Source organism: Malaya genurostris, chromosome 3 (assembly GCF_030247185.1).
Source record: "Malaya genurostris strain Urasoe2022 chromosome 3, Malgen_1.1, whole genome shotgun sequence".
Taxonomy (NCBI): Eukaryota; Metazoa; Arthropoda; class Insecta; order Diptera; family Culicidae; genus Malaya; species Malaya genurostris.
This window is the reverse complement of record NC_080572.1, coordinates 65,779,510-65,801,053: the sequence shown is the minus strand read 5'-3', so window position 1 is coordinate 65,801,053 and position 21,544 is coordinate 65,779,510. Positions and strand designations below refer to the sequence as shown.

Here is a 21,544-nt window from a genome sequence, read left to right as displayed (position 1 = left end):
AATGGAATGTTTCGCATTCCGATGAATGCTCGCACTTGGAAACTTTCACCGCACACGACTTGGGTACAAGTAGCTTTATCAACTAACCGCTCCCCTCCTACCGGTCGATGTCTTATCACTGAATCGAATTGATTTGATTACTGTGTCACTCCGCCCACACACCATCGAACGAACAGTAATGCAATTCGACAAATCAATAAAGACCAATTTAGATTCATTCAACAGAATCGAACACGGCACTGACTGGGCTACTGCACACGTATTGATAACAGTTTTCACAGAAAATCATCGAACAAATTGAACTGTTATCAAATATCACTTGGTTTGCCCTCCTCCTCTTCCCACATCCCACACTGCCCCTAGTTGCCGTAGCTTGTTTTTATTCATGCCTCGTGGATTCTTATCATACCTCACAAAGAAAAACGCGTTTTGTTTTTCAAGTCCGCTCGGAACTTGGTTTCGATGTATTCGCCGTCTTGCGGCATACAAAACCAACGTCGCTCGTGGTCGTGTTCGGTGCGGAGCCACAGCTGATAAGCACAATACAAACAAAGCACTGTCCGTCCATTTGTCCATCCGCCGGTCCACTGATTGCTACCCGAGTGGAGTGAGCGGAAAATCGTCGAAAATTGAATTGTAAGGTGCTTTATTTTTACTCTTGCACATGTCATCCGACGTCTCCGGCCCACCCGGTTTCTTCCTCCTGTTCCCGATTCCCAACTACCACAGCGGCAGCCATCTTTGGCTTCGTTAAGGTAAATGTTGGTGGGGGCCAGTGAAGGCCCTGGTGGTTGGACAGGGTGACGCAAGAGTGTGATTTATTTCAATCTCCGTCCAAGGAAACCTGATAACAACGGGTCAATATTTGCTCTGGCAGGCTGTATCAGGCACGGTCTCTCGAATGATCCAGAGTGGGAGTTTTATATTCATGCTCCTCCCGTTCAGAGTTGAGCTATTTTAACAAACATAAGAGGCTTTTCATTTCGTGTTTATACTGTTAAAGAGATTTCTTATATTTTGCCATCAAAGTTTTGTAAGCTTTTCTTTACTTCTGTTTGAAGTTTCGAACTGATTTTTACAATGAGCTTTCACTATTATCTGAAAATTTCTTCTTCGAAGCTCTTCGTCACTGTTGAGTGGTGGCCTGATGAAAAATCACCCCAATGTAGAGTGTTTTGTAATGCTGTTTTATAAATAGAAATGGGCGTTTTTGAAGGTACTCTTCTGTTCATAACTGTTAGTAAAGTTCTGTCCAGTTAGAATCCGGAATCACTTATTGTGTTGCAAAGGCGCGTAAAGTAACCGCTGCAACAACCCTTTTACAGCAGTTTGCATACCTAGGCGCCCACTTTCTGCTGTGGTAGAAATTTCACGGTGTTTCGTGCAGTGAATCAAAAAAGACGGGTAGGTAATGTCAGAGACATAACTGGATGTCATGAGCACGAAAAAAAAACTAGCACGCTTCTTTCACACTTCCGAATACCAGTTATTTGATCGATTGTGTAAATTGTGCAAGCTTTCCATTTTTTCAATAATATAATAATAATAATAATAATAATAATAATAATAATAATAACGGTAATAATAACAATATTAATTAAAATAATATCTTAGGATTGTTAGTATTATTATTATTTTATTATTCTATTATAATTGTCTTGAAAAACAAATAATATCAGAAGTATGTTTAATGTGAGTAAACGAACCATTATAACCAATAACTATATTAAAAGGTATGCCAGACAGGATAGAAAAATTTTAAAAAGGCGGATGGGTAATGTCAGAGACATAACTGGATGTCGCGAATACGAAAAAAACTGACATGTTCCTTAACACTTCCGAATATCAATTAGTTGATCAATTGTATGAATCATGCAAGCATTCCCCTTTTTCACATTTTTCGCAAAAACCGAGAAGGTTTCAATTGATCTCGATTGCTGTGAATTTCACACCGCGAAAAGTGAACAAATCTAATCAAACAGTTCTAGATTTGCACTAAACTGAGGTTTTTTACCTTCGATTTGTGAAGAAGAAACCATAACACATAGTTTTTAAAAAACTTTTAGAGCCATTAGAACGACTGATTTTGTGTGATGCTCTCCAGTGTTGTCCTCTTTTCGTTGTTTTTTCACCAATGCAAACGACTAGCAGCTGTAACGTAATCGCTCTTGTCGGAAGCGAAACTAGCTTTGCAAACGACGCCCAATACATCTGATCGCAGTGGCGATAGAATCCAAACTGATCCAATGTTTGTTAAGAAGTTTCCTTTTACCTGATTTCGTCTGTAGCTTTTTCACTAATGGGCGGTCCTAACTGCTCTAGAATAGCCGCATACAGAATTTTAATGTCGATTATTTCATTTCGGATTTGCATTTCATTGAAAGAAACTATCCGGATGCTGTACAGAATTCATTCCTGCCTTTCAGATGGACCAAATTGTGGAACTCATTACGATATTAAGCACTGTTCGGAACATTTTTCTCGAACGATTTGTTGTACAGTAGCAGATATTTTGTTCTCTTTCTCAGAGCGCGTTCTGAATGGCTGGTGCTGAGATCAGTCAAATCAGACAGGTTTTTCGATAGTGTACTAGTTTAATTTTAAATTATTCGAGATTATATCACACAACTGAAAATTTTATCATAAAATTGTGATCATATTTCCGATGACATGTAGCAAAAATTATGTTCATTCGTTAGATACAACAAGAGATATTCACGATCAAAAACTTATCACTCTCTCAGAGGATAAATTTTGAAAAGGCGCCCTATAGTAAAGTAAGTCGTATTCACGATAAAAAAAATCTACACACCCATTCTGATAATCCATCGTGATCCATCGAATCCATAAATCAACTGTGTATGATGTGCTCAAACGTTTCAGGGAGCGTGAGAGCGCGAATCGAAGGCCTCAAGGTAAGCGTCGTTGTGGGACATATGACAAGTTGAAGCAGAAGGTGCTGAGAGCAAACCCCGGACTATTCGGTAATGAAATCGCATGAAAATACGCTGGATATCGTTCTTATCGTTGAAGCAAAGTTTCGTCATCAAAACTCAAGCTCGGTAATTTTGTCAGCAGGTTTTGACGAAGTACCTTCCCGAGCTTCACATTGGATATCGGACAGCTTCCTGGCCTAAAATTCTACATGACGACGGCACGAGTAGATTTTCTTGCGAAGCTTAAGTTTGTTCTCATGGAAAAATTTGCCACAAAACTGATGATTTGGCAAGGGATATGCAACTGCGGAGCAGAGACCAAAGTGTTTGTGCCGAATAAGGCGATGACCAAAATGTGGAACAAATGTGTCAAGGAAGTTAACTCCGGAGATGTGCAGCGTTTGATGAGAGAAATCAAGAAGAAAGTGCAAATTTTCATTATAAATGAAGAGAAATGAATTGTATTGATATTTTTTTCTCTCTCTTAAAGTACAGTGAATTACCTTTGTTTTGATGTATTAATCTTATTTGTACGTCAATTCGTTACCGAGATACGAGATGATTTTATTATTCCGGATTTTAAATGGACATAGCTTTATTCTCGAATGAGATTCTTCGTTGGCTGATTTAACCGCACGTGCAGATGGCTTGCCAAACGAAATACTTTTTCGTCAATTTTTCTGTCTTCTGTTCTTTGAACTTAGACTCTAGGCTTCAAACTGGCTGCTGACATTCGACACCGTTTGTCGCGTAAACCTCAAACAAAATCGCGATTATTTTCTGTGAACGGTCAGGATTTTCTAACAACCTGTTCAATATAAGATTTAGTTTCTTATTTGGCAAGTGATCTGCAGATGTGGAAAATTGAATGCCATTGCCATTACACCCCACTCGTTACCGAAAGAAAATTTAAGAAGAATACAGAAACATGATGATTCTAGTGTATAGAATCGTCATAAAGCAAGAACAATTGATGTGTTAGAAAATGAATTTAATGAGAATTTGAATATTTTTACTAGACGCACGTTTTGAATGATTTGAGAATATAAAGAGAGACAGAACAAAGGACAATTGAGAAGCACTGAACCATACGGCTTACTCACCCGGCCTGGCTTCATCCGACTGTCGTCTTATTGGCTGGTTAGGTCACGTACTTTCTGAGTAATTTACGGCCAGACAGTTCTTACTGAACTGTTATGTCACCTACCAGTTCAACATAAATCTCAGAACCGACGAGTCGAAGACGAAACTTTAAAAAATGGAAACGAGTTATGTGAGTTATGTTCGTCATATACGAAATCGTCGTCTCTGTTAGAGGAAGCCATGGTTAAAAAAAACAGAGAAAGTTATTTACATTGTTCGTTCTTAATTGACCGTTAATCTTCTAAAACATATAATTTCATATACTCTAACAGATGCGTAAAAATATTTCCAATCAGTAGATGTAAATTGAAAAAAATTGATCAAACTGTAACTGTTTAAAATCTGTTTATACGGTTTTTTTAGGCGCAAATGCGTCTTTTTTTACCATGGGCCGCCTTTTTAAAATTCAAATTCACTCTGTGATTGAATTTAATTTCAGGTCTCAGTTTCAGTTCCAAAATCTAGATTCACTCGGGAACCGAATCCTAATTCTAGATTCTGGAACTAGACATTTTTAAACCGAATTGAATGCCATAATTTAAGTTCGGAACTCGTATCCCTAATTCAGATTTAGGAATTCAATTTCAGAATTCTGTAACAAAATTTAAGATATGAATTCTAAATCTAGATTCTGGAACCAAATCTGAATTAGATCTGAAATCCGATCCTGAATGTTGGAAGTATGATTTAATTCCTGAATTCAGTTATAGAATTCATTTCAGGAACTCAGGTTTTGAATTTAGAATCTGCATGCTGGAACTGAATTCGGAACTTGGGTTCATCAATGAACACAAACTTTCGAAAAAAGTGTATCTTCCTCCAACTTTGCCAGCTTCCATTCATAAATAAATTATAAACCAAACGACGATTTCATGATTGCATCATAGACGAAATTGAACAAGTTTGACAATGACACAAGGCACGATTCACGCGTGATCTGTCAATAACAGTGTTACCAAAAAGAATATAGAAAGGCTATGTAATCGCTATAGAAACCGACTTTATAACCGAGGCCCGGAGGGCCCAGTGTCATATACCATTCGACTCAGTTCGTCGAGATCACAAAATGTATGTGTGTGCATGTATTGTGACAAATAATGTCACTCAACTTTCTCAGAGATGGCTGAAGCGATGTTCAAGAAACTTACATTCAAACGAAAGGTCTTAAAGTCTCTTACAAAGTTTCTGAGTTTTATTTGGATCCGATTACCGGTATTACAGAGCGATCAGTGAAAATTTTCAATTTCATGAGTATTTTTTCACAAGCGGTGACGAAACGAGGTGCACATTTTTATAAAACTTACTCCTAAATTCATCTAATTGACAGATCTTATTAGTTAGTGAATATATGAAACTACTTCGGGACTACTAGTCCTCGGTTTCCGCTTCCGAAAGCACCGATAATAGTGAAGAAAATCTCCAAAAACGGAACTCACTTTGATTGCTCAGCAACGGTTAAACCGATTTTCACGAATCATGATTCAAATTGAAGCTCTCATTGTATTAAAATATACTGTGCAATTTCATACAGATCCGACTTCCGGTTTCGAAATTGTAGGGTGATGGGTGTCAAAACATTCAAATCTTCATTCAAAATGACGCACAGTGGTCCAAAACTGGAAAAAGACGGTCAAAAGTCTGTACTGACTTTCACTGATTTTTGAAGGCTAACGTGTCTTCGAAGAAGTTTTACAAGATTATATAACGCTTCTTTTGAAGGTGGAACCTTATTTTTTCTTAAGGAGGTAGTGACGGTTTCGAATAAAAATATTTTTTTTTCACAAAAAATTTTTTTTTCTATCTTATTTTGAAGAATAAAAAAAAGTGAAGTATTTTTGCTGAAGATATGAATAATGTAAAAATATTACTTTTTGATATATATTCGCTTTATTTTAAAAACAGTTTTTTTGGATTTATCTACGTAGAATCTACCTCTATTACCTAAGTATCTACTGCAAAGTTTTAGATAGCATTTAAATGAGAAACTTTTTCCAATACTTTTCGCAATATAATCAATAATTGATGTTACCTAATAAATCATTACAATGCCTTTTGCATTCGATCAATCAGTATCAGTCGCTAATTTCTTGCTCTGTATTTTCTTGTTTTGTTGTAAGTTCTAGCATATCACTGGAAGCAAAGTGACAATTTCTTAAGCAAACTGTTACGATTTTTATTTTGTTTACTTTTTGCCAATTAACAATATTAGAAAAAATCTAGGTGGAACTCGATGCAATTTTTTTAGGCCTTTTCAAAGTTTGTTTTAATTATTGAAAATCCAAATAATTATCAAAAGTTCAACACATATTTAAAAAATGGAAAGAAAAATGTTTTCTATTTTCTATTCTTCTTATTATTCCATGTTTAAACGTGTAAATAAATTGAGTTATCGCGAAGCAACACGACGTGACGTGACGCCCTCCGTTTCTTAACCATTCATGGTTAGCCGTTTCTTAACCATGCCATGGTCAGCATGGCCACGAGTACTACTAAAGATATTCTCATTAGAAAATAAATTGGATTAAGAATATATTTTCCTATAAGTATTGTAGAAGTTCGCTGCATTAAGTTGCATATTTCGCATCGGCACAAGGTTTCGTTGGTAAAAATAGGTAAAATGATATATAACTATTCCAGAAAAGAATAAATCTATGCATTACCTTCTACAAAATTATTGAATTTTATATTTTCTACAATTATTCCAAACAAAGTATACATAACAAAATAACTCGAAACAAGTTATGAATAAAAAACTGATTTTAGGGGGTTGCAATAATAACGCTTTGTATATCCGAAACGGTGCGACTTTTGGTATATTTGACAAAGTAAACTATTTTCAATAGTTCTAAAATCTTGTAGAAGAAAAAAAATTTCTATCTCTTCAGATAAAAAACTTATCGTTAATTTTTTCTGTCAAAGTAGGCCATGAACAATTAGGGATAGAATCAAATTACGCGGTATATATTTGTAAATAAGTTCTTAAAAGCAACTATATGCATTAAAAGAACGGTTTGGCAGCTACTGATTTATGTCCACGTTTTTATTGATTCGAACCACTGTGTGACGATGCAAAACCGGTCGGTACGGGCGGCTTTGTTCAATTTTCTATAGCTTGCAGGGTTGCTACATTTTTGTTTATATTTATATGTAAATTTGTAAATCTTTTATTCAATTTGAACCTACTTGTTAGTGCTATTAAAAAAAACACTATAACGATGCTTTTCTATCAAAGTACACTTATTACCTTTCTCATATAGAAAGTTTTTGCGATCACTTGAAAATTGACTAGTGAAAATAGACCCGGAGGGCTTTGTGTTTTATACCATTCGACACAGTTAAATAATGTTACTCATAAAATAAAAAAATCTCATAGTCCCATAGGTTGCTATTAAATTTTATCATGTTTTCATAGGGTAAATGTGTTTAAAGTTGCACATCGTCATTTACAGGGACGATGCAAAAACGGATCAAATTCTTCTAGATTTGGCTTGAAACTGATTCAATTTGTAGGCTATATTAGTTACTAACTAACCAAACCGACTTCGGCTACACTGGTTCCAATTTCCCGGTTTCAGAAGTACCTGGAATATTGGTAAAAACTGGTTTAAAACGAGACTCACTCAATTTTGCTCAGAGATGATCAATTTCCACAAACAAACTCAAATAAAAGTTCCTACAGTATCATAGATTGCGGTTTAATTCCATCTGGGTCCGACTTCCGGTTCCAGAACTATAGGGTAAAGTGTGTTTAATTATTTAGTACGACGATACAAAATAAAGAAAATTGAAGAAAAAAGGTTATGTTAGTTTATACCCAAAGAAAGTGTCTTATTTTATTCAAGATTGAAAAAAAAAATTCTTCACAGAAGATTGTGATAGTGATATTTTTTAAATTATAAGTAATATGAGCAGTGGCGTCTCGTCCTCATGTGCACCTCGTGCACTACACAACCGGTCAAAGTGAAGGAATTAACTGCATCCCTATCCGCATTCAATCATTTTTTTAGATTCTCTATTTATGCGATGAGAGCAGCTCGGATGGTACCGAATATAAAATAATGAGCGATGTTTTCCCCAGCAGTCCCCAATTTCAAGTATCTCTTGTCGCTACTGCACAGATCCAAGAAGAGAAGCAATTACTCAGCACTGCACTGAGATTTGTTGTTCTCTTTGTCACGTTTAGTTCTGTGAGAACTTACATGCACACCTTCAGGAGAGGCTTCGGTGGTTTATGCTTATGGCAGTTGAAAACAAATTGCTGTCTAAACTGCAGCGTCTAAGCGGTTTTATTGATGAAGTTATTGACTAATTTCGTCGACGTGTAAAGCGCGGAATACTTGTATTGTTTCGATTATTTTGTTATGTTGTGTTATTGACATGAAATAATAAAAAAAATCCCATCCAAAAGAATATCGTTATTTAAGTGTATTGTGTTAGTTTGCACTTACAACGAACTGTTACATTATATATAATACCACAAAATCAGTGCACAACCGGTGCATTTTGTCACGAGACGCCACTGAATATGAGCAAGGCATCATTACAGCACTAGGTGGATTAAAAAAGGTTTTTAATTCTGTCTTTCTGTATAGAGCAATTCCAGAAATGCTTAGCAGATCATCAGACTCGACCTTCTCCGATTTGGATGAAATTTTGCACATGGCTTCAGTATGGCAAACCATAAGTTTTGAGCCGATGGAGAGGTCAATCCTACTCACGACTGATTTTTAAAAAGGACGTATGTATTTTTGCATTTCACAAAAATTGAACCACAAAACGAAAACCGTTAATTGTACAAAAATGGCGTTCAGGAAAAAGTTGTAGGGAATCGATTGGGTACTCTAATAAAAATGCACACTTAAAATTTTTTTTGATTTTTTTCTCAATTATTACAAAATAATCCGAAAAAGTTAAATAACAAAAAAATCAGGGTTTTAATTTTTTTTTATTATTTTTATTTTAAAGCTGTTATTAAAACCTACAGAATGATGGCTATTCCATCCGTGCCTTTTGAAAAATGAAGAAGTTACAGCTAAAACAGTTTACGGGTGCGTGCAAATGGTCAAGTTCTTCTCGTTGTAATTCGGAAACCGTTCATCGTACAAAAATGGCGTTCAGGAAGAAGTTGTTGGGAATCAATAGGGCACTCTAAAAAAATATACACTGAAAATAAAAATTTTTTTTGGTGTATATTTTCTATAGAGTGCCCAATCGATTCCCTGAACGCCATTTTTGTACAATTAACGGTTTCCGAGTTAAATCGATTTGAAAAAGGCAATGCAATGCGATTTGAAATGCAAAAATACATGCGCCCTTTTCAAAAATCAGTCGTGAGTCGGATTGACCTCTCCATCGGTTCAAAACTTATGGTTTGCCATACTGAAGCCATGTGCAAAGTTTCAACCAAATCGGAGAAAGTCGATTCTGATTTTGTCACTTTTTCGTCTACTCATTCCTGGAATTGCTCTATAGAAAGGTATTAGAATTGCTGGAAAAACCGGCTTTCAAACGAAGGTTCGGAGACGCATAGTGTTATATACCAATCGAGTTCGGGAAATGTCTGCACTTTTCAACGAATTTTTCTAGCGCGCAATTCTTGCAAAGACTGCTGAGCCGATTTCTACAAGCTTGATCCGATAATCACGTTCGAAGATCAAATGGTTCCGGAAATATGATGGTATAAGAGGTTATTTGAAAAGCTCGCAACACTTACGGTCGAGGATAGAACCTTACAAATATTTTAACGAGATATTTTAAATAACAAAAGAAAGTTATTATCACACCACTAGGTGGATTAAGAATAGGATTTAAAAGAAAATAGATTTGAACTCTGAACTCCGATGAAAAATACATAGATAAACTTAGTCCGACAATCACATCATCTCGATAATAATATGATCTTCTTGTTCACCTTCTAGCTCATTTGCCCGATGATCGATGACGAATGATCGACCTGCCGCTACCATCGTCCGCACTCTTTCGCTCCCGTCCGTACGGATTGTACTGCGGCAAGACAAGCACACCAAACCAAACAAGTGACGATGAAGAAGTAGTGAGTTCACCCGATCGGAATCCAAACAAGATCTGCTTGCTGTAGTGTCCAGCAGGCGAGTACAGTGCCGAACACGGGCTGCCGAAGCAAACCTCTGCCTCCCGTGTGCCGACGCGCTCTCCTCGTCTATTTCTCTCTCTACCTCTCTCTCACTGGTTCTGGCTCGAGCTTTGGCTATTCCAGAACACGGTGCGGCAGTGTGTCGGAAAACACAACAAAATATCCGTCACCATCGCTGATTTGTTGTTCGGCCATGAGATCCAGTCGGCCTGCTCCGCAATAAACGGCCTCATTAGAGTCAACGATCTTCGTAATGTGTAAAAACTTTCCAGAAATCATTTTCGAAGTCTAGCGTGAACTGCCGTTAGGTCGCGGTTCCGTTCTTATCTCGAACGCGACGTCGACCGAGGTCGGTCAGTCAGTTGGACCGAGCTGCCTGACGTGTGGTTGTGCAAAATTGGTGTGCCGGTGTGTGTGAGTGTGCTTCCGTGCTCAAGTGTTCTTGTTTTTTTTTGCTTCCCATCGTTAGTATACAACCCACAGCCACTACAATTAAGTCATTGTTCGTTCGATCTGTCAGTCTACTAGCCGTTATAACCCGTAGTGTTCGTGTTTGTGTTTTCGATGTGTTGTCGTCGTTAATAATAGGAAAGAAAGAGAAGAAGAAATAAGCAGAAGTCTAGTTAGTAAAAGTTCCCAGAAAATATATGTCACCAGAAAAAATTTTTTTTGATTAAGTAAAGTATATAACTAAGATAATAAGAATAATTCGTGGCGTCGCGCGCTGAAACAGAAAAGGAAAACCAAAAGATACAACACGACAGCAACCGAAGAAAGAGTATCAGAATCGCTGGTGGTGGTGGTGGTAGTGATGGCGGTGTGGTGCCAGTGATTTTTCAGTCATGCTCCGAAGAAAGTGCGTCCGCTAAAACCATCGGAAAATCCCACGGAACCTTGGCGGGCTGGGCAAGCTCGAGTGTGCTCAAGCTCAGTAATCTTTTTCGCCCATGTTTTATTTTATTTTTTGATGATTTTGTAATGATCAGTTGAGAGGTGCAGTGAAAGAAAAAAAGATCAGAGCAAAAATTCCGTGTTTCCAGTGTTTTTTTTTCGTGTGTGAGCAGCGTATTATCGGTGGTACGCTGTTATTGTTGTTAGCTCGTGTGATCGTGTGCCCTCGCTAGTGGAAAAGAAGAAGGTGAAACCCGAGGGCGAAAAGCGTGGAAATTTCTCCCGAGTTTAGTTGGTTACGTTGTTGTTGTTGTAGTTTTTTTTACTTCAACTATCTTCGATTGTGCACATCGGGGTAGCTGTTGGAGCATTTGTGCGGAGCGGCCGATAGGCGGGCGGAGAAGAAGCAGAGGCAGCAGTCGACTTGTAAACAAAAGTTGGATCAACAACATGCGCGAATTCAAGGTCGTTGTACTGGGCTCCGGGGGGGTTGGCAAATCGGCCCTCACCGTGCAGTTTGTATCCGGTTGCTTCATCGAGAAGTACGACCCGACGATCGAGGATTTCTACCGGAAAGAGATTGAGGTGAGTGGCGGGTGTTTGTTTTGTGTGTGTTTTTCTTTTCTATTATTTTTTCGTCGTTTTTTTTTCCCCGATCGGTTGCCGCCATGACGCGATGACGGCTAGACGTGGATCACGATTGTAGTATGATTAGTTGTTTCCGTTTGTCGTTTTCGATTGACTATCGATTGTTCACATGTTGGTTAGCGAGACCGGCGATTATACGTAATGTAAGTAATTGTAAAATTCTGCATTTTCTTTCCACTGGATCAGCATCGCTGGTCACCAATGACCAACCGGTTCATTGAAATTCAACTCACCGAACATCATTTCACCGATTGGCATTTGACAGAGAGTAATATCAATTATTGCGCTTAAATTTAATTCGGTACTTATCCGTTATACGGACCCAAGTCACCGCTAAAATGGCTGAAGGTGTCGTCGTCCGAGTGGTCCAATGACTGATTGAGTGCCCTAAGTTAGCTGGGTTCATTTTAGTTAGGTGTACCTAACTAGTTGTTAATATGCGAAAAAGTCCAGCATATTTTACTCGTTTTACCCCAAATACCCAGTAGCTCCGCAGGGTGACAGTGTAAATTGATTTTGTTTTATCCCCTCTATTTCATAAGATGGTAATTCCCCCTAAAGCTTGACCCGAGTAACAAATCATATTGCGGTAACCAAGGATGGCTTTTATCGTATCAAAGAACGCTCACTAGCAACTCTTCACACGTTTCAATCAGTGCCATCAAAGAGAGACGGATATCATCACAGCAACAAAAAACCGGCATGGTTCATTTACCATAGAATAGACACCAGTGCGAGAGCGAATTTCTTTCGATGACCTGTCTGAGAATCAAAGGTTAGCACGCTGCTGTGGGGATTCTCTCTGAAGCAACAAACGGTCGCTTATTCTCGTTTCGCGGTCCGATTCTGTATGGGCAGTGGATAATTACGATAGAATCATTTTACTATTGCCGCTTATTCTAACTATGTGCATATAACCTTTGAATAAGTTGTGTCTATGAAAATGTATGTGAAGGGTTTTGAAATATTGCAACCTATTATGAAAATCATCCAGGCGAGAATTGTCAATAAATAAATAAATAAATTCTTGTAGCATCTTCTACCGGATTGAAAATGTTGTATACAATATTGATAAATATCGAGCAGCTTCTGTCAAATTTTCGGCAATCACCAACACTGCGTTCAAATGTTAACAACAATTTTTTATAGTTTAAAATATATTTTTCAAATTTCGCTACAGAAATAACTAATTTGAATCTTGTTGAAAGATGGAAGTATTACCTATGGTATCGAACATAGGATTCACACAAATATGTTGCTTACTTTTCCTTGACCATTTGTGTGAACTTTGCAAGGTTACAATACAAATAAATTGTTGACAATTGCGATCAATTTTAACACACAAAGCTGTTTGGTATTAAACTTTTAAAGTAAACATGTATTGAAATATGGGAAGTTTCGCGTATGATATATCATACGCTAGGACATATTAGTTTAACGAACTTAAACTTAAATGAAAGATCTTGGGATTTCATAAAAAACTTCTGACTTTTAACCGGTTTCGACTTCCGTTTTCAGAATCACAGCGTTATTAGCACAAAAAAGGGAAAAATGCGCACTAACTGTATTTGAAGATGAGTGAACCGATGTTCACAAACTTGGTTTCAAATGAAAAAGATTAGAATCCAAAAAAAAATGCAGGGTGACCAGACGGTATTTAGGTCTCTCCATCACGTTGATTCCCTCTCACTCGCACTAGCAAAAATTATAAAAAGAAATCAGAAAAGCATTCTTCACGGTTTTTCATTCATTTGGCTTCTCCAATATATGTTTCCGCTCAGTCATTGCAAAACTGAATTCTTCACGGTATGTTATCTTGTTTACCGTTCCGTTAGTGATGAAGTATTGGTTTGCCCAACTACAGCTGCATACTGCCTGCCAAACTAAACATTTTTTTGGGAAACATGGTGTCCCGTTTAAAATCTGCACACATTCAAATGGGTCTAACTTTTGATCCGTTGGATAAAATTAATTAAAATATTTCGTAGACATAGTTTAATGTGTAGTGTTTACACTCCGTGAGTTTAATTCATCATGTGCGCAAAAGCTTTCGATTTGGGAATACCCGGGTTGGCGGTACAATGCATAGGGCGCTGGTCTTACAAGCCAGTTGTCATATGCTGGAGCCCTGACCCGGAAGGATTCTTAGTGTCAGTAGAATCGTAGTACTAGCCATGCAATGATTCTGTACGATATGAATCGGCTGCGAAGTCTGTTGAAACAGAAAGGCCAAATTCCACGAAATGAATGTAATAAAAAGAATGACTTGAGAATTACGAATTCCACGGTGTCAGAACTCTTGGACTCTTGGACACTTGAGCTCTTTGACACTTGGACACTTGGACTCTTGGATTCTTGAACATTTTTGAACTTTAGAACTCTTGAACTCTTGGGCTCTCGGACTCCTAGACTCTTGGACTCTTGGACTCTTGGGCACTTGAACTCATAGACTCTTGGACTTTTGGACACTTGGACTCTTGAACTCTTGGACTCTTGGACTCTTGGTCTCTTGGACTTTAGGAATCTTGGATTCTGGGACTCTTGGACTTTTGAACTCGTAGACTTTTAAACATTCCTGGACTCTTGGATTCTTGGTATGTTGAACTCTTGGAATCTTGGACTCTTGGACTTTTAGGCTCTTGGAATTTTGGAATCTTTGACTCTTGGACTCTTGAGAACACTCTTGGACATTAGAATTCTTAGACTCTAGATCTCTTAGACTCTTGGTCACTTGGACTCTACGAATTTTGGACTCTTGAACTCTTGGAATCTTTAACTCTTGGACTCTAGGACTCTTGGACTCATTGACTCTTGAACTCTTGGACACTTGGTTTCTTGGACTCATGGTATCTTTGACTCTTAGACTCTTTTAATTATTGACTCTTGGACTCTTGTACTCTTGGTCTCTTGGTCTCTTGGACTCTTGGAATTTTGGAATCTTAGACTCTTGAACTCTTGAAATCTTGAGATTTTAGACTCTTGGACTCCTGAACACTGGAACTCTTGGACTCTAGGGCTTGTGGACACTTTTGGATTCTTGGAATCATTGATTCTTGGACTCTTGGTCTCTTGGACTCTTGGAATCCTGGAATCTTGGAATCTTAGACTCTTGGAATCTTGGACTCTTGAACTCTTGAACTCTTGGAATATTTGACTCTTGGACTCTTGAACATTATTGGACTCTTGGAATCTTGGACTCTTGAACTCTTGGAATTTTTGACTCTAGAATCTTTGACTCTTGGACTCTTGAACACTCTTGGACTCTTAAACACTCTTGGATTTTAGAACTCTTAAACTCTTGGTCTCTTGGACTCTAGGAATTTTGTACTCCTTGGGATTTTTGACTCTTGGACTCTTGAACACTTGAACTCTTGGAATCTTTAACTCTTGGACTCTAGGACTCTTGAACACTCTTGGACTCTTTGAATCATTGACTCTTGGACGCTTGGACTCTTGGACTCTTGGAATCTTGGAATCTTGGACTCTTGGACTCTTGGACTCTTGAACTCTTGAACTCTTGAATTCTTGGAATTTTTGACTCTTGGACTCTTGAACACTCTTGGATTTATGAACTCTTAGACTCTTGGTTCCCTTGACTCTAGGAATTTTGGACTCTTGGATTCTTGGACTCTTGAACTCTTGAACTCTTGAACTCTTGAACTCTTGAACTCTTGAACTCTTGAACTCTTGAACTCTTGAACTCTTGGACTCTTGGAATCATAAACTCTTGGACTCTAGGACTCCTAAACACTCTAGGATTCTTGGAATCTTTGATTCTTGGAATCTTTGACTGTTGGACTCTTGAACATTATTGGACTATTGGACTCTTGAACTCTTGGACTCTTGGAATCTTGGACTCTTGAACTCTTGGAATTTTTGACTCTTGGAATCTTTGACTATTGGACTCTTGAACACTCTTGGGCTTTAGAACTCTTGAACTCTTGAACACTCTTGGAATTCAGAACTCTTAGACTCTTGTTCTCTTGGACTGTTGGATTCTTGAGCTCTTGCACTGTTGGACTCTTGGAATCTTTAACTCTTGGACTCTAGGACTCTTTAACACTCTAGGACTCTTGGAATCATGGACTCTTGAACACTCTTGGACTTTAGAACTCTTGGGCTCTTGAACACTCTTGGATTTAAGAACTCTTAGATTCTTAGTCTCTTTGACTTTAGGAGTTTTGGACTCTTGGAATCTTGGACTCTTGAACTCTTGGAATTTTTGACTCTTGGAATCTTTGACTATTGGACTCTTGAACACTCTTGGGCTTTAGAACTCTTGAACTCTTGAACACTCTTGGAATTCAGAACTCTTAGACTCTTGTTCTCTTGGACTGTTGGATTCTTGACTCTTGAACACTCTTGGATTTAAGAACTCTTAGATTCTTAGTCTCTTTGACTTTAGGAGTTTTGGACTCTTGGAATCTTTAACTCTTGGACTCTAGGACTCTTCAACACTCTAGGACTCTTGGAATCTTGGACTCTTGAACACTCTTGGACTTTAGAACTCTTGGACTCTTGAACACTCTTGGATTTAAGAACTCTTAGATTCTTAGTCTCTTTGACTTTAGGAGTTTTGGACTCTTGGAATCTTTGACTCTTGGACTCTTGAACACTCTTGGACTTTAGAACTCTTGGACTCTTGAACACTCTTGGTCTCTTTGACTCTAGAAATTTCGGACTCTTGGATTCTTGGAACCTGTAAACTCTTGGGGTCTAGGACTCTTTAACACTCTAGGACACTCGTAATCTTTGACTCTTGGACTCTTAAACACTTTTGGAATGTTTGACTCTTGGACTCTTGAACACTCTTGGATTTTAGAACTCTTAGACTCTTGGTCTCTTGGAATTTTGGACTCTTGGACTTTTGAACTCTTGGATCTTGGAATTTTTGACTCTTGGACTCTGGACTCTTGAACACTTTTGGACCTTAGAACTTTTCTACTCTTTGGCTCTTGGACTGCTGGACTCTTCGACTCTCAGACTCTTGAACACTTGGACTCTGGGACACTTAGATTCTTGGACTGTTGGACTGTTGGACTCTTGGACTCTTGTACTCTTGGACTCTTGGTCTCTTGGACTCTTGGAATCTTGGACTATTGGACTATTGGACTCTTGGACTCTTGAACTCTTGAACTCTTGGACTCTTGGTCTTTTGGACTCTTAGAATCTTGGACTCTTGAACTCATGAACTCTTGGAATCTTTGACTCTTGGTCTATATGACTCTTGAACACTCTTTGACATTAGGACTTTTGGACTTTTGGAATATTATACTCTGGGACTCTTGAACACTCTTGGACTTTAGAACTCTTGGAGTCATGGACTCTTGGACTCTCACTCTTGGACTCTTGGACGATTGAGCCTTTGGACACTTTCACTTTTGAACACTCTTGGACTTTTGAACTCCTAGACTCCTACGTTTACGGTTCAGAAGCCCCGAAGCCATTACGAGAAACGGAATACGGTTGCAAAAAGCCGTACCCGAAAGCTATATGACCAGAAGTTACCGAAATCTTACTACTGCGTAATGGATGACGATGCATATATGTGAAGGCGAACTTCAATCAGATTCCAGGATACCTGTATGAGACTGCCAAGGATAACTGCGATGTTTCCGAGAACCTTCGGGCACAGAAGTTCGCCAAGATGTTCCTAATTTTGGCAAGCGATTTGTATTTGCGGGAAGCACAGAACACTTTCCGTTATCGCAAGCACCATGCACTTCATGGACAGGTATATTTGTAAGAGTGTCTGTTATAAGACGAATGATATCGATTTTGTGCCTAAAGATTTGAACCTTCTAAACACTCCGGAAGTCTGCGATTAATAGTAAAATACTGGGCCATTATAAAGGAGCACCTTCTAAACCAGCCTAGAGTAGTGAAAAATGCAGAAGAAATGAAGAAAGCATGGGTTAATAGGCAAAAAACTGTCAATTCATAAGTCGTGTAAGTCGTAACCTTATTGCTGAAGTTAAGGCCAAGATTGGGTCTTTCGAAACTATTTTTTTTTGTTTCCTTTCACTTCAAGTACGAGGCATATTCGAAAAGTAAGGACCGTACGTTTATATTATAAATTCAAAATGTCATTTCACGTTCAAACTTAAGCATATCTGTACGTGAACTACTCGTGCAATTATTTCGGGTATTTTTTTTAATTCAGCAGTCATTTGCCTACCAGTGCGCACAGTAAATAATGTCCGCTATAATAGTTGGTTGTAAAATTCGCGCACTAATAAGAACGTGGAAAATCGTCTTGATAAGCGTTCAAATCGATAATCGAGTGATGCCGAACCAATATCCCATAATTTTATACTCCCTCATCGAACCAACCTACCGTCAGTGTTAATCGAAATATAAAAAAAAATATGTTGCTTCGAGCCAGGAAAGTGCTTTTTCGAGCACGCGGCAAACGGAAGAAACAGAAGAAAATCAACTGGTTTTCCCAAACATGCATGTATGCCGACATGTAGTAAGTAGTAGCAGCACGTTTGCCGGAGGAATGTACGCCGATGGTTGATGGCCGGCTGCTAACAGGGCTTCCGTTACAATGTCACGCGGCGAGCGATGGTACGGCCATAGCTCGGTGGGTACGTAAGTGAAGGACCTCCGATCGATTTTTTGTTGATTTTGTAGTTGTGTGCACCCGGGAAATGGTGGGCGCAACCAACAAATATATACATAAAAAAAAGAAACAAGGCTTTGGTCACACGCTTGAGCAGCTATGAAATGGTGATGCACTTCCATGGTCTTTACGTGAAATGTTCAACAAATCGCGGAAATTGATGATCCATCGCGGACGAGTCATGTTCCGTTTTAACGGCGATGCCTCCGATGGCCATTTGGGCGGTTTCTAACGCAATGGAAGCGAAATATCGAGTATAATGAATCTTGACTTTGCCCTGAACAAATGATTCATTACTAGACTAGACTATCAAATTCTCTGACAACGTCGATCACGTCAACGGTTGATGGGTGAAGGATTTCCCAGCTTACGGCCTCGGTAGGCATTGTGATGCATCTATGCATACGAATGAGTCTGATCTCAAATCAATTGCATGTTTGTGAATCATTCGCGTGTTCTAAAAATAGCATCAATTTCCAGCGGGGAAAATCAATACGCAGTTAATTTTTTTGTGGGATTTCTAGGGTAGTGCGAAGTTTTCGTTGAAGGTGTCATGAGCTCAGATCAATTCCAACTTTTCCAAGTGGTTCCCGTTGATGAAACCGGTATCACATCAAATATAAATCAAGCTAATCATCATCTTGTTCCACGGTAGCCTCGAAAACAAATTACACCCGCGAAACTTTTCGATGGCAGCATAGTAACAGTCTGAATCTTGTAGGAAGTCGCAAAAATTTTACAAGCAAGCAAGGCACTCATGAATCCCACGTTCTAGCAAAAGATCCTGTCGTAAATTGTGCACGAAGAAGAAAAAACTTTAGCTGGGCTTCCGAATCACATACTCCACACACAAAAAAAAATTCACCTTCGAGGTTGGAAACGGAAGCTCGAAGAAGGGACACCATTACATAAAACAGCTTTTGTGTTTTAGCATATTCAATCTAAAAATAACACACTTCTTCGGCTGGCTGACAGATCAACGCTATGCGCTGTGGGGTCTAAGCAGAAATAACAAATCCTCAACCACAAAAGAAAACGAAAAAAAAATATTTCGGAAACCGTCTGTCAGCATCAGATGTTTTCCAGCGGGAAAACATCAGGTAGTTGATCGACGGAAACTTTTGTGACATGCCACCATCCGGCCCGAAATTGCGTCGTCGATGTCGAATGACGGAGGCCTCCGATGTCGACGTGGGAAAGCTTGCTCCTTCTCGGCTACTGTCTGGTGCAACGTGGAGTAGTGGGAAAAAAAGTCAAAGCTTAAAAGGATTAAACTTTTCCCGATGCCGTGGCGGTAAACGGTGAACTCCGGAAGGATGTGGAAATAGATTATACATCCTTCGACGATGATGCATGCTTTCCCGTTGAGGTAGTTCCTTGAACGCGGCGGGGAGAACGTCGAGAAATACGTAGCTTGGATGCCAATTCAAGCTATGTTGAGCTGACGTTCCGAGATTACTATTATTATTCTGTCTCTCAAAAGCGATGGGGATTGTCCGGGCGAAGTGTTTCGAGGAAAATATTGACATGCCGTTCGTTCGTTTTTGTTTTGTTCCATTACGTCTTCTGAATGCGAATGTGAAACAGAGCAAATTTTAAGCTTGGACCAAGGACATACTTTAGGTCAAGATTGGTTTTTTAATTCTATTGTGTTTTCGAGCATGTTCGAATAGTTCAAGATAGTCTTTCGCAAAGTCTGGGTTTTAGGTTAAATTCTCACCTCGGCTTCAAAAATGGCAAAATTCTGGCACGACCCTCTTGGCATGAGACTTTACATGTGTGATCGATATAGCAAATGAAGTATTTTTCACTGGTCTAGAGTTGAAAGTTATTGAATTCCATCCCGATCCGACTTCCGGTTCAGGAGATATAGGATGATATGCATCAAAAAAATGGAAAAAGTATGCACTCACTTTTTTCAGAGATGGCTGAACTAATTTTCACAAACTAAGATCCAAATAAAAGGTCTCCTGATCCCATAGTCTGTTATTGAATTTCATTTGGATCCGACTTCCGGCTCTGGAGTTGCATGGTAATATGTGAAAATTAGAGAAAAAGTGTGCACTCAATTTTCGGCTCAACCGATTTTCACAAACTAAGATTAAAATGAAAGGTCTTACAATTTCCTACAAATCTGTGAAACATTTCATCCAAATGCGACTTCCGGTTCCGGAACTAAAGCGTGATAAGCGGAAAATTACCATTTTCATTAGTATTTTTTCACGAACGTTGGTCAAAAACAGAGCTTGTTAGTTTGTGGGCATAAAAATTTAACTCGGCACTACTGGTCCCCCCCCCCCCCCCTTTCCTGTTCCGGCAGCACCGAAAGTGGTAAAGGAAAACTCCAAAAATAGAATTTTCTTTGATTTCTCTGCGATGCTTGAACCAATTTTCACATGAGCATGAACTTAGCGAGCCACCTCTCGCCGATGATAACGCAAATAGGTGAACAATTGGTTGCTAATTTGTTTTCAATTAGTTACGGTAATTTTAAATTTGTTGCTCAATTTATTTTTTAAATTCTTTTGAGTACTTCGCTAAGTTCATATGAAGTTAGCGAAGCCCTTCTCCGAAATATTCTTCAAAACAAATCGAAGCCCAGTGAATAATTGGTTGCTATTAGTATCTTTGAAGCTACTATGAAATTTCATCCGGATCCGACCTCCGGTTCCGCAGTTACAGGGCGATGTGTGTCAAAGTTTTCAAATCGCCATATAGAACAACACCGGTACGTGGTGGTACGGTGGAAGAAGAAAACACAAAACGAACGAACGATGCATGCCTTGTTGTATTTCATACAACTGCTGTCTGATGTCTGCTACTAGTTTGTGATACTGGTAAAAGGCGGTGCTGCGTTTGATAATAATTTTAGCTATTTTATGATAAGTGTGACCGAGAGAATAAAAGAATGTATATAAAAAAAATGAAAGAATGTTAATTAATTGAAGTTTATTTGAAAACCTGTTTTAATCCACCTAGAGGTGTAATGATGCCTTTCTCATATCAATCACACTATCATATATAATACTGTGGTATTCTTCAAAATAATTTTCTTCGATTCTTAAAAGAATAATCGAAATCGGTTTGTTTGACCGTCTACTGATAAAAACTATCAATTGGAGAATATCCGAGGTCGATTTAGACAACTTTTTTGCGTTTTTTCGCCCATTTCAGTGATGGTATACAATG

The 21,544-nt window shown here is 38.5% G+C and overlaps 1 protein-coding gene across 1 annotated transcript in view; it reads left to right on the top strand.

The window, feature by feature from the left end:
* LOC131437639 (ras-related protein Rap-2a) overlaps positions 1-21,544 on the top strand; it is a 365,405-nt gene that overhangs the window by 8,340 nt on the left and 335,521 nt on the right. Inside the window, exon 2 of the mRNA XM_058607114.1 lies at positions 9,998-11,667. Coding sequence (XP_058463097.1) covers positions 11,533-11,667 — 135 coding nt within the window. The 5' untranslated portion in view covers positions 9,998-11,532. The remainder of the gene's footprint in view (positions 1-9,997; positions 11,668-21,544) is intronic.